Below are 14,953 nucleotides of genomic sequence, written 5' to 3'. Positions count from 1 at the left end.
AAATTTTGTGTGATAAATTAAGTTGCCAAATGAAATGGATTAGCAATCAGTGAAATTGCCTGATGTCAGTTCTACTCCAGATTAGAATCCATCCTTTTTCCCCACCTGTTCATTAAGCACCAAGTTCAAGGCAACTGCAGTGACTGATTGCACATTAACAAGCTGTTTATGTGGAAAGGCATAGTTCAGCCACTATCTATACTTACGCACTTGTTTAAGCATAATTCACTGATAATATATTTAGCTCCCAGTTTCAATACATAGTACTTCTACCTTGATATGTCATTTTGGACTTGAGAAAAAAGGGATGCCTCAAAATTAAACCATCTGATTATAATTCAAGGTCAAGGCTAGGAAAAATCCAGAAGAAAATCTGTTGCGCTCTGTAGTTAAAAAAAAACCAGAGAAAGATACTGCTGTTACACTGTGAAAACACCCTTGCCTCTTAAAGCAACCAAGAGATCCTCTGCTCTGCATACCTCTACTCAGCTGTCGCTGCACAAAGTGCCAAGGCAGTTTAAGAAACCCATGCCTGCCAAACCAGCATGCCCAGCTGAAATGACTCACTGAAGATTCCCTGTAGAAGAAACCTCTTCTTGAACAGCATGAGGTTCCTTAACTAAATTCCAGCATCAGAGCCTAGTAAAAGGGACATTTTTTTCTTCACTAACTCTTTTCACTGTTTATCAGAGTAAGATTTTACTTCCCATTTGTTTTTTTCATATGGGAAAAAAATATTCCCTTTAAAAAGTGATAGTCTCTCCCCAAATTTGGGAGGATTAGAAATGATTCCAAGAGGTAAAAAATTAATGAATACCTTAAGTCAATAGTGATGAACTGCTGCTTAAGGTATATCAGGTACATAGACTCACATATCACACCCACTCCGAAATTGCAACTCTTTATCTACTTCAGATTTTAAAGTTACTGCACACAATATAAACAGCAGCATATTTTCCCTATATTTATTAAAAATGCTGAGGAAATTTAGTATTTACTGCTTGGCTGATACTATAAATATTGCACAATTTTTTTTTCCCAAAACTTACTGACGCTTTTACAGCTTATTTTTGCATTTGGGGTTGACTGCTCTATAAAAACAACATACTCAAAGAAGCCTAAAAGTGAGCAAAATAAGCTCTGTGGCTGGTGGACTAATTCTTTTTGGTTTTCCAACAGGCCCTGAAAACTTCAGTCAGGCCCAGTGTTACTGCACCAGACCCACCTAAGCCATGAGAACATGACATCACACAGTTCAGACTTCAAAGAAGCAGAAGCAGCAGGCAACCAGTCTCCAAGGGAAACAGCATTTCAGGAGTTACAACCTAGGACACACACCACTTATTCTGGACTGCTGCTAAATTAACCGCCACCAGAAAGACTTGCTCCCTAAATCCATATCATACCTTGGAGAACGAAGTTCAAAAATACTATGGTAAAGGGAGCTGGCGAGGCGGTATGGGTGGCATTACACATTTTGCAACTTTACTATTCCAGTATTATCAGAAACTATTTTTCTCACATAGTCCATTTGGACCTCAAAAATGCCTTCTATCAGGAAATGCCTGCAGCATGAATAAAACTTGTGTTAAAAGAGCAGAGAGAAAAGAGGCAAAGGGACTAAACAACTCCCTTCTCCCTCCACTGAACACACACATCCCCAAACTCGGCTCCCATGAGTTATTTGGCAGTCAGCTTACTGTGGTTAGTCAGGCTTCCAGGTGCTTGAAGCACTTTTGGCATCAGGACGAAGTGACATCCAGGACTATTTAATTTGTTAAAAAGGTCAGTTATCATGAATTTATGCAGTAAGTACATGCCTCAAGGAGAGCCTGTTGACATTCATTCTTAGAGCGTAATACCAAAAGAGCAGACAAGGATATAGGAGTAGAAATAAGGTTTTTGTACAAATCTTATCTGAATCTTTTTTTAAAAATGGGGAAAGGAAATTAACATAACAGGATACCTTAGGCAAAACATCCAGTTAAACTAATACCTGCCTGCAAGGTAATCAGTAGCAAGGACGATTTAGGGGACCATTATGGAAGGTTAACAGATTTACAGGGGTAGATAATTGACATCGATTTTAGCAAAATGGCACATCAGCTCCCTTTTACAGCTGCCTTCTCCTTCACGCTGCACTGAGGTTAACTCTCACTCTCTTCAGAAGCCAGAACATAGATCGTCACTAATCACAGATGATTTCTAAGTGGCTGTTTTGATGTGGTTGTTTTGACAATGAGCAAAGACACGAACTTTTACTTCCACTGTTTCCATAGTTGTCCTCTTTTAGTATAAAATATTTGTAAAAATTTTTGAAAAGTAAGTAACATTCAATTTAGGAGAAAGTATAGGAGAAAAGGGGATCTTTCTGTAGAGGTGCTTATCAGTGATACCTTGATATATAGCTATGTAAGATCACCATTAACACCTTTGTTAGCCTATTGAAAAAATTCAGTTATCAATTTAACTGTCTCATTTACATATGAGAAATTCAAATGGGAAACTACAAAATTTAATAGATTTGTGTAATATAGCTCAGAAATTAGCTGGGCTATACTCTGAGTCATGTTGTTATCTGGATGCCCAAAGGAAGAATTCACAGTACAATATCAGCACTACAGACAAGTTACCATACATAATTCTCACACCCCTGCTTAATCAACCAAGTCCATTTACATCTCCTATACCCCTCAGAGGCAGTATTAGAAAATATAATTTTTTGCAAATATGTTTGTATCCAAATCTGGAGACAATTTGAACCACCTGAAACCTTCCACAGCCCCCAAATTTGCATACTATTTCCTTTAAGGCATACTTTGGTTTTTGTGTATGTCCATGTAAATGAAACATTCGAACTGTAAATATCTTCCTATGGCTTTAATTTGGATATGACTTGTTGCACGTTCAACTATTTATTAAAGGACATAGTTAATAGAATTCCTAAATTCAGAAAGTTTCAAGAGGGTTTCTTCCTCCTGCCAGTTGCAAGCCCTGGGTTAGGGAGAGTGTCCGTCATTGACATTTGGGGAGGCCAACATATTTTAACTATAAAAAGAACTTGCACAGATTAACCTTCAAAAAGTCTGTCTCCTATGCCATGTTTGACAGGCTGCATTTTACTCAACTTATGCACAGAAGCTGGTACTGTGACTGCTTTTTGCTTTATCTCTTTGAGGTTTGGCTGATTTTAATTGCAGGAGTAAAACCAAAGGAGTTCTTTGCAAAAGCATCAGAGCGCAGAAACACATTTTTAGATACCATCCATGAGATGCTACAATTTCACTGAAATTGTGTTTGATTTAAAAAAAAAAAACAAACTCAATGCAGCACCTGGATTTTTTGCATAAATAATATGGATATTGAACCCAAATATCCTCCTTCTCATTTAGCTTTCTAGCTATCCTCCACAATAAGTTTAAAAGGTTTAACTATAAAAAGGAAAAAAAAAAGTAGCCCTGAAACCGTAAGCAAATCAAAGGCTTAACTTAAATTTTAATTACTACATTGACTTATAGAGAGTATTTGATTTTTCAAAGCAACTACAGGTTAGTGTTGTAATCTAAGCATATTAACAACTCATAATGGTTAATACATTACACACCTTGGGAACTATAACAGATTACAGAGAAGGGGCTAGAAGAATCTCAAAAATCCACCCATCTCAATGCTCTGACTTAGGACTGCTGCTATGTATCAGCCTGATACAGCAAAGTATCACTGTCCCTTCCAGTAAATTGTTTTGCCAACCTGTAATCTGAATCTTCACTAAGCCCAAATCCAACTCTTCTTAACTTACTTACAGAAGACATCGGTAGAAATAACCTTTTTGGTTTTGGCAAAAGCCTTATAGATACACAGAGTCTTATATCCCTCTTAACATCTTTCAACCTCAGTTACATTGTGTTGTTTCAAGTGGCCTTTAATCTTTCCCTCTAAATTACGTATCAATATGTGTTGATTTTAACGGGGTTCTATTTTTGATTTCTACTCAGATAGATGTATTTCTTACCAGGATGGCAGGCAAGTTCACAGGTAGATAATGCCATCTAGCATATAGGTTTTTGGACATTTCAAAAGAAAGGGAGAAAATCCCTTTAAATCAAGAAAAGCAAAGTATTCCTATTCCAAAACTAACCTGCAACTGGTTCCAGCCTGTAATTCAAGGGAGGCATATGAACAAAGAAAATCTAAATATAAATTGAGAGAAGCATACTAATATTGACTTACGGTGGAGTAATAAAGTAAGGAAGTCAGAGAAAGCACTACTGGAAATGTCATCTTGAAAGAATAACGGAGAAAAAAAATTAAAAGATTAAAGCTTCAGAGGCCTCGCCAACACAGTGAGGAGAGGATCGTGTTACATAGATGCTACTGTATTGTTTGTCTGTAATTTAGCAAGGCTTTTATGCACCAGTAAACTAGAAGATTAATTAAAAAGTTCTGCATGGAAATACCATCCTCATTACTTGTTGGAGTGCAAAAAAGCATTTTGAGATAACTGAGGATTCCACCTGTACTTCACAAAACCCACTAGCATGTCTCCACTGTAAAGTGGGGAGTCATGCAGAACAACAAAATCAAACAATCCAGGACAGTCTATTTACAACCTCCACACCATATAAGCAAACATTTCAGCATTCTTTACAGACATGAGCCAGTATTTCCACACAGATTTTTACTATAGTAAACACACATCAACTTCGGCCAACACACACTTGGGAATCTCTGCACTTTATTCCATCACAGAGAAGATGCTGCAGCATGTTTCCTTCCAATAAACGGATACCACCAAAAATTGGTTCTTGAAAATGAATCAATACTCCTAACAACTGAGGACAATGCTAGCCAAATACTAGGCGGCAGGGGGAAGGGAATTTCCAGGCTCGGGACACACCACCCACATTCTTTTTGGGGTGGGGAATGCAGGCAAGATTTGGCTGGGGCACGCGTGTAGGGGGAAACCTTTCCAGAGTCTTTCCCAACCAAATTAGCTCCTTATAACCTAATGTACAAAGAAATTAATTACATAGGCATTTCCCACCATTGCTGTCACAAGAAGATGCTATGCACAGCTCACCTCAGTTGCAGACCTGGAAACATGGTCACTAAGAGAGAAGAGGTACTAGAACATTGAGTACATTTGGGGTTTTTTTGTTCACGACCAAAAACTCAAAAAATAAAATCTCCCTACAAGAAAGCAAATATTCAAACACATGAAATGAAAATTCAGTTTTCCTATCACCTTATTGTTCAGGTTTTCACATTACCTAGCCCCAAACGGCTTGATTTCTAAAAACAGACTGGAATAATCTGCAGTAACTTACTGTTAGATCTCAACCTTCTACAGTATCAGGTGTGAAGTCTCAGATACTCAAGTAAAGTCAAGAGATATTTTTTTTCTTCTGTAACCATACTATTAAAGTTTCACAATAATCTTTGACACAGGAAAGGCACACAGGATGAACAGATATAATATAAAGAAACTGGGAAAAATACATAGTTTCAAACAGATTTCCACAGTACATACCATTTTTATGCAACTTTTCAAAGTTCAAACTTGTACCATAGTGCTATAAAGGATCTTCACATCATAACAATGTAAAAAATTTAATCACCTACCAGCATTAACGATGGCATCAACCTCAAGCAATGTAATGTCACCTCTATAGAGAGAAACTTTCTCGCCCAGACTTTTCTTCCCTTGCAGATCTTCTTTAGTGTTTTCACCTACGAACCAAGAAAGCAGTAAAAGCGGATTACAAATGTGGGTCTGAGATCACTATTTACAAGACCAGAGCAGGTATCAGCAGTTCCAGTTACACTATTGCTGTCAGACTGCAGCATCCTTCGGTTTCACCTCGAGAGGGCACTGGTAACCCACAAAGATAACAGCATGTCTGTAAAATCACACTACTTGCTTTTTACTTGTTTTCAAATACAAGCTACTATGAAGCACGGATTCCTGGCCCACACTCCGTGTGATTTAAAAAAAAAAAAAAAACAAAAAAAAAAAAAAACCAAAACACCTGTATAAACAAACACGGTTTTTTGGAGGTAGATCCGTTAAATAATTTTCTTTTGTAACAACAAGGATGCAAATTAAAAAAAAAAGACGACAGTTAAGACAATCCTTCTGCTGAAGCAGTAATTTTTCCAACCCAAAATTATTCCAATGTATACAACAACACACGAGAACACCATCTGCCAACAGCCCCAGCATTCAGAACTAGCCCTGGAAGCAGGTAGAGGGGAGAAGAAAAACCTGAACAAAAACACCAGCAAATTTAAAACTTGGAGCTTAAATTGCTCAGCTGCAAGGGGAGAATGAAGACAACATACATTAGTTTTCGTAAGTTTTTTTTCTAAGCAACGTTATAATAGGTCCTTTATTCTGATAAACTTTTAATTTTTGCATCACCCATTCACTTCAAATTAAGTGAACACTTCTACGAGCATATATTGGCCAAAACCTTAACCTAGTCTTGCATTGTTAGGCATCTACATAATTAGCCAAGGACTAAGGAGAGAAAAGATTGCTTAATTTTTTTTTTATTTTTTTTTTAATTAATTCTTTCTGACACAAGCCAAGCCTCTCAAGAGGCTTGAGTTCATATATTGGCCAGAAATAGAACTGAATTGCTGAAGTGACAATTTAAGTGGGAAACAGTTCCCAGTCTTCAGAGCAAGTGAAATTTATTTGACAAACAAAAAAGACCAAACCCTCAAGGGAAGATTTGGTGAGAAGGTAGAAGTCCAAACAAATCTGGCCCTTTAGTTTTTACACCAACCTTTTATTTAAATCAATTTCCACCACTTTGAGTATATCTGCTCAAACTTGTTAGCATCACAAGCAACCAGAAGCAGAAATAAGAAAGTTATATTTATTTAGATCTTGTTCCAACTTCAGCACAAATGACTGGCATCAGAAGTCACTGTTTATTTCAACCACTCCAAAATAACTAGTCTCACTCAATTCTACTTCAGATCGCTATCACGTCTAGTGAAAAATCCATGCTACCTCCAGCAAAAGATATGTTGCCACTGTGACTTACATTAGCATAAAGGTAGCCTTGTGTGTATATTCAGGAGTTTAGTTCTTGTATTTGGCTCCAAAAGAAACTACTCCATTGCCACCAGATCATGCTCAGTGTCTTATCCAAAACAAAGAGCATTTATGTGGGAAGATATGAAGATTTTATTATCATAATAATAACCTTGTTCATCCATTTTTCCACAGAAGATAACCATTGCAGTTAGCTGTTGAATTGTGTTAAAATAAAAATCAGCCTCTGTAACTGATTTACAGAGTCCGATTTGTTATCTGCTTTCATGTTAAATGCATTTTGCCAACAAACAGGACAGTTGTTTTCCCCATCCCTCCCCAGTGAGCATCCTACTGGAGCTCTGCCAAATTTAAAACACACATCATCATCATCCTCCCCCTCCACCTTCTGCCCAAGTTACTGCAACAGTAGTGAACATCAAATCAAAACACATTGAATTCTCCAAACAAACCTATTACATTTAAATAGAAAGCACAGTTTGGATACTATAGTATATGTGCCAGTATGACACAAAAACAAGTAACAAAAAAAAATCCACCAGGAAGAGGCATGGAGAAACAGATACCACACAATTAAAACAAACTTAATTCTCTCATTATCATTGATTTCCGAGTCAGAGGGAAAGCAGAGATGTCCCTTAGTCAATTCACCAGTAAGGTCACCTGAACCCTCTCTGTAGGGAGCCATGCAACACCGTGTCGCGTGCACCGGGCACTGCCTCCCGATTTTTCTATCCTCCACACCTTCACAACTTTGCCTCTAGTTCTCACTCTTTACTAATACTGAATATATTGGAGTGTGGTTCTCTTGAGACTCCTTTCTCATGAAAAAGCATTAGCAAATTCACTACCTTATGAGAAAAAACAAACAACACTCCTATATAATCTATCACATCCTCTTCAGCAAGTCTCTTACCTGCCCTACAATTCTTCGAAGAGCCCTGATGGCCACTGTCTTTAATACAGTTCAGCAGTAAAAGCACGTGCTTTTTGCATTGTACATTTTTGCACTGTAGCCTTCTACATCTCTGATAGATTACCTTTGTTTCTTTGAATAAAAGTCTGTTTAACAGAGGATTTGAGCTTGCACTTATTTTATTTTGTTCGGGTTGTTAAAGAAGGATGCTTAACACTGATGGAAGTCATGGAGAGCCAAATCTTATTCACAAAGACACTCAACAAGTCTACTAAGACATTTCTGACTATAAAAGTAATCCCAGTATCATACTAATAGTTGCAGGAGAGGAGACTATTTCCTTTGCCATCTGTTAGATCTCTGGGGCTGGCAGACAGCATTTCCTAACAAAGTCAAAACTGATACCTGATTTTGGATATTTTCTTCTCCTGTAATCAGTTTAGTCACCTCACCTTGGCAGCAACAGTGAAGGCATTCCTGGTCGTTACAAGTAACTTGCTTCCCACCTCTGTCTCCCATCTCTTCCTTCACCACGCACTTTTTTGTCTGTCTCTCAAACTAAAGAAAACCTGCACTAATTTACTTCAAAGTCTCTTCCCAAGGGAATGATTAACATCAGATCTATAAATAAGTATGGTCAGTCCTCAAATACGCCCAGGAAAGTCAAATGCTCTAGGTATTACCCTGTAATTCATGGTACCATAATTCAGCAAGGACAAACCAGCAATTCCAGGGGATTGTGTATTTTGCAAAGGATACACATCATGTGTACGTACTAGTGCATTAACAAAAAATCCTAGTAGTAACAGATTTACCTTGCACTTGTGGTAACAAGGGAATGAGAGTATTTCTTGCTCTCCAGTAACAAAATAGCTGTACATACATCCTCAAGAAATAAACCCTCTGAAGTGTCTCTAGACTCAACCTAAGTTTTTAGAGATAAGACCTGCTTGACAAGCAAATCAAGCTTTTCAGTCTGTCTCCACATTGGTTGTCCAGAGCTCACATTAAAGGCAGAACAGCTGGAAAGCCAGGAAAATTCTAATATATTCCAGTCCTAAAAAAACCCAAACAAACAAACAAAAAAAAACCCCACCAAAAAAGCCACAAAACCAAACCCCAAACAAAAACCCCACCAACTAAACCTACACTACATCAAGACTATGACAAAATCCACCTCAGTTTTAAATTGATGCATCACAGACTCAAAGACAAAAAACTATTTTGTTTGGTCTGTGGCTGTGAATATAAGAAGTCTTCAGGACAAAAAACCCAAGCAAAGCAAGAGAGACTGAATTTTCTGAAGTACCTCCACAGGAATCCCAGCATAGCTACAGTAAAATTTAAGAGGTACTAGAAGATGTTGAAGATTTTCCAGCCGCGCAGTGAAGGCAGGCTCCCTGCCTGCTAGAACTGCTGCCATCCCCTTGTCACCACAGCAATCCTGGCTCACAAGCAAAACTGAACACGCAGCAAGTGCCTGCGCAAGAACCCTGGATGCCTTCAGATGACTGTTTTTAATCAAGCCACGGTTAGTAAAATGGCAAAATAGCTGTTGCAATGGGATTGTGGCAGTATTAAGTATGAACAATAGCTTCTGCTTTACTTGGAGTTTTTATCTTTGCATACCACTGGGGACACTGTTTCTAGGCTTTTCCTTCCCTCCGGAGCAGACTGCCTCTAAGTTCTATCGCATGCCCATCTCCATTGAAAAAGTAAAAACACAGGCTTTTACTGGGAGAAGCTCCCAATAGACAACAACAAAAACCCACAAAACCAAACCAAAAAACAAACCCGCAACAAAAAAAGCCACTGCAGAGAGCTCTCACAAAGCAGTGATAATCAGCATTAGTTTGGCCAGCTCAGTTCTCTCCCAACTCTCACACACCAAGTTATTTTTCTTCCTTGATCTCAATAGTTGTGCTAACAGTTCTGTTGTACCTTGTGTCAACAGTGAGGATTATGAATGGGCTCAAACTGGGGTTTAAGCACATTATGTCTGCGTGTCAAAAGCAAATAAACCCTGTTTTTGTTTTGTTTAATGTGAATTTTACAAGGCATGTTCATGTAAAGTCTGGTTATCTGAGACGGTGCAATCCCAGAGTCTTCATCCCCCATAACTTCCCAGGAACATTTAATGCCAGCCCAGCCTCTGGAATAAAGGGCCCTAATGAATTCAAGACCTTGGGCTAAAAGCATCAGCAAAGCAATGGTCTCCCATACAGGTATATTTCACAACCGTTTAGAGCTTTTAGGTTCAGATGAATTCAAAGAATTAATTGGCATATAAAGAAAGCTATTATGGAGGAGGATAAATGGAATATTCACAAACTTTTGAAATGCCTTTCACAGCACAATAGAAGTCTATCGTAAAATGACTGTAGGCATAACTACAGTCAGTTCAAGTGTATGCATTCCAAAGAAATGAAATTAATTTTGCAAAGTGAGACACTGAAGCGTAGAGCAACCACACACACACCCCAAAAATCTGCATTTTCACAAGCAGGTGAGGACCTAACAGAACCCTAAGGAAACGCCCAACATAAAAGCAATTACTAAGATTTACGCTTTGAATTTTTTCCCAAGTGCCTACTCTGCCACTCTTCTAACCTAAATAATTCTCAAACTTTTTTCCTCTGCTTACCTAGCCCTAACTCAGCCCTCATCCACCCCTTCTCTGGGCCGATTTTGATGGAGGGAAGGGGAAAAAGACACACAACACAACACGACAACATCTGCTAGGGAAGTGTAACAATATACCAAAAAATACCTAAAAAAAGGAAATAAAGGGGGGGGGGGAAAAAACCTTTCTTTTTTTTTTTAACTTTATCATTGCTAACAAGTTTACTGTAGCTCCTATTAGAAAGTGAAATCAGTGGTCACTAAATCATCTTTGCACACAAATGCACAAAATATAGTTGATCCTGTTACATCCTTCACAAAATCTGTTTTGTTTAGGCTGTTTTTGAAAACACACAACAGTGGACACACCACAAACACTCCAGGTCCTCCTCTGGTTCCCTCTGCTCCAGCCTCAGGAATAATTAAAATTGAAGATCTTCACCAGTTGAAAATTTATGTCACACCACCATTTTTTTCCCTCCAGATCCACCCCATCATCTTCTATCTTTCTGTTTATACAGCCCAACTTCCTTTAGCTTTTCCTCCTAGGCCACACCTTTTGGGCCTTTAATCAAGCTCCCAGCACCTAGAGTCCACAGAGCTACATCTTTAAGTATGATGGAGTTGAGCAGCTGAGGTCTTAACACCAAATACACCAAATAGGCAGTCCTATCCCTCAGTTCTACCTACAAGTCCTTCCAGCGCTACCAAAGGAAAAGGACCTTTACAACTCACAGAAAAATGTATTGGATTTAGAAAACAAAAACTGCACTTGGAAAGAAAACACGTGACTAAGAGGAAAAAAAACGACTTTCAGAACTGCTCACTAGAGGGAGCCCCCATAAAGAGCATGAATATAAAAGTATGCATATATAAATACATACGTATAAAATAAATGCATATATGAATATAAGAGCATGCATAAAGAGCTGGTGCAATGGAAAAGCATGGCACAAACTTATCGTAAAATCAACTCTAAAAGTCACTGCTAAAATAGCTAGGATTTTAAAGTCTAGTACACTTTAAAGCATCTTTTTAAAACAGGTATCAGACATCCACTGACAAAAATTCCTACAGCAATACCAAAGAGTTTGCAACCAAAGGGAGGAGAAAAACCTACAGCTGGAAGAGCTTCTGTTAAATAAAACACAAAACCCAAACACATTTTCATTTTAAAACTACATGATAACAAAAGAGTGGAGCACACACAGAGTAGTAAAAATAGTTATTAAAGCCCCATAATATAAAGTAATACCTATGGCAAAGAAAAAGGCTCTTGGCACTCCACAAGCAAAAGCAGATAAGAGAAATGAAAGAAAGAACAAGTTAAAAGGATTTACAGCAGCTAAGCTCACAGGCTTGCACTATCAAAATGAAATTTTGTTAAACAAGTCAAGCCTGTTTTTCTTTAGTTCATAAAAACAAGAGTAACAGACTGAATTACAAGAAACAAAACCGAAAATGGGCAAGTTTCATCATTTATAGCCAGCTTTACAATTCACAGCAGAAGGAAGTAAATGAATTCCAAGGAAAAAATAAGTAGCTCTGCCCGCTATCTCATCCCTGCTATGCCAGCTACTAGTAGAAATATGTATCTCCGCAAGGAAGGCTTCTACAACAGCAGCCCGTAACATCGATCTGGAAACAGTGCTGGGAAAAGAACTTGACCAAGGGATAATGACCCAACATCAACCCCGGACAAGAGCCAGTCTTTCCACTCCTAGGAGAATCCTCAGCAAAGGCTGGACTAGGACACTGCTCCACTTTCCTTGGGCTACTCTGCTGAAAAAACAAAGGAGTCAAGTGAGCCTTAAGAGCACATCTGACCACAGGGAAACACAACCATTCTGCAACTTACTCTCTGCACTATTTCCTTTCGTGCCTAAGTGCCTTTTTTTTTTTTTAAAATGCTTTCTTTTTTCAAGTATCTTGTACAGATTAAAAATGACAAACTATTCGCAATTACTAACCTCACATATAACACAGCTTTCCATTCCATTTGATCCTACATAGGTTTACGGAGCATTAGAAAAGACAGATTGTAAGATCGGTTACATTACGTGCCTGCTTCTACTCCTACTAACTGTGGATGATTGTACAGGAAAGGCAATTGCTTATCTAAATCAAGATAAGCATTATTTCCATATGTTCCATCACCAGGCGGAAAGCATTCACAGATGCACTCTAGTATTTCAGATTTGTAGTACAGATTTGCTCTATCAGTTTTTGGACTTAAACTAAATCAGAACCTGAATACAAGGAAGAAACATCTGTTGCAAACAAATCACCTTCTAGCTAGCCAAAAATGCAGCACAACATGCAAGTCTAAGGCACTGCATGAACACCAACACCTTGTCCCAGCCTGCACACCCTGCCAATATGCGCCGTTTCAGCTAATTACAAAGTGGCATAATTGGATTACCCACCTACAAAGCTTATGAGGCATGCAGACACCACAAACCACAGAATTGATGAGGTTGGGTGGGACCTCTAGAGATTGTCAAGACCAACCTCTCCACCCAAAGCAAAGTCACCCCAGGCAAGTTGCCCAAGTCCCTGTCCCAGCTGGATTTTGAGTATCTCCAAAGATAGAGAGCAACCTGCTCCAGCATTCAGGTGCCCTCAGAGCCAGTTTATAGTTTTGTTTTCTTATGCTCAGAAAGAATTTCCTCTTTCAACTCATGCCCATTGCCTCTTGTCCTGTCACCGAGTACCACTGAGAAAAGTGTGAAGCCATCTTCTTTACACCTTCCCATCATATCTGTATAAGCACCAAGCAGGTCCCATCTGGGGTGTCATTTCTTCAGGCTAAGTCCCCCCTTGCAGAAGAGATGCTCCAGTCCCTTAATCATATCTGTGGTTCACCTGGTGCATCAACTGCACCTTCCACTTTTGCACTATGGAAAAATTTGTTGAGTTTGCACTCTGCCCCATCTTCCAGGTCAGGAGGCCATGGTGTCTCCCAGTCAACGTTTTTCAGGAGGTATAAAATATCCCCATCTGAGGACATGTGCATCACATGATGTCCACTGGTTAACTGAGTAGCCCACATCCAACGAACCACGCCGTAATTGAGTTCTGTATCCGAGTTCTACTCTGAGTGCTATAAAACACCCATCTAAAGCTACTGCAAAATGCCCAAAACAAACTCACTTGGTCAAAATTAAATGTAATAATACAGCTAGCAGCAGCCCAGGAACAAGGCTGTACATATGAGCCTCTACTTTTCAGCGGCATGTTTGAACTGGAGCTATTGAAGACTAAGTTACACATCAAGGAGACAGAGTAGTGTACCATGAGGATGGATAAAAAATAACCAGTCAGTCCTAACAAACCACACAATGCTCATGCAAAAGGCAACTACTCTTGTATTACCAAGGGCTTGTATAGTCCTTACAGTGTCATATTCCAACATTTTCCTCAGTCTATCCCATACAGTTCTATGTCCCTCAAAAACAAAAGAGAAAGGCAAAAAACCCTTTAAACCTGGGAGAAGAGAAAGGACATAAAATAGAGAAGGTTGCCAAGAGAAGACTTGGTATGGAGTGTTGAAGTACCAAAGACCAAAGTTTGAGAAAACAGTCACAACAAACAAGGAGAACAAGAAAAAAGGAATATGTTCTCAATTCTTATTTGTGGTGCAACTTGGTCTGCAGGGACACACAATTGTCAATTCATAAATCAAAGTCTTCTCACTTCAGCAGCACACAAGTCATGTCTTTGCTGTCAGTGTAAGTAGGCTGAGGCCCTCAGGTATTTGTCTGTTTACTTGGAGAGTCAGAATCCAGCTGCTATGGTTGCTATGCTTGTTTCTGCTGGCTTGAGATTTCATGATTTAGGGTCCATAGGAATGGCTGCTGCTTTAGCTAGGACCCAGAAGGAGCTGTGCTTTGTGTATTTGAAGAAATTCATTCAATCACTGTCTTGTTCGGTTGTTTTTTTCATGTGAGCCTTCAGAGAGATTCAAGATATTGTGACAATGTATTGGAATAAAAATGCTGTTGGATAGCACATGTACTAGGTTGTTGCCCAAGCCTGTTTATCACTACCTCTGTATGAGGGATGCCAAGGATTTCAATACACAGATCCTTCTTCCAGAAGGGCAGTGTGAGTTGTACTGAAGTACGTTAAACAGTCAACCAAGGCCCCATGGAGGCAAGAACTACACTGCACCATCTCCAACTCGATTCCCGCTTTGTAACCTCCTTCTGCTACAGAGAACTTGAAATTAACAATGGAAGTTCAAAAGTTTAGAGGAAAACATATTATGCTCCTTTAGACCACTGTTCATTGCCTCACAGGAGCATGTTGATACTTCTCTATAAAGCTAGAAGACTATAGGTGATGCT

General features: G+C 38.9%; 1 protein-coding gene across 3 annotated transcripts in view; it reads right to left on the bottom strand.

Annotated features, from left to right (window-relative positions):
* The window catches only part of MACROD2 (mono-ADP ribosylhydrolase 2), an 892,531-nt gene that overhangs the window by 861,779 nt on the left and 15,799 nt on the right, over positions 1 to 14,953 (bottom strand). For all 3 annotated transcript variants that reach the window (XM_055726161.1, XM_055726159.1, XM_055726160.1), the window contains exon 3: positions 5,623 to 5,730. In XM_055726161.1, the coding sequence (XP_055582136.1) occupies positions 5,623 to 5,730 (108 nt within the window). The remainder of the gene's footprint in view (positions 1 to 5,622; positions 5,731 to 14,953) is intronic.

This window comes from Falco cherrug, chromosome 13 (assembly GCF_023634085.1).
Source record: "Falco cherrug isolate bFalChe1 chromosome 13, bFalChe1.pri, whole genome shotgun sequence".
NCBI lineage: Eukaryota > Metazoa > Chordata > Aves > Falconiformes > Falconidae > Falco > Falco cherrug.
Note: the sequence above shows the minus strand (reverse complement) of the source record. Positions and strands in the feature narration are given on the sequence as shown.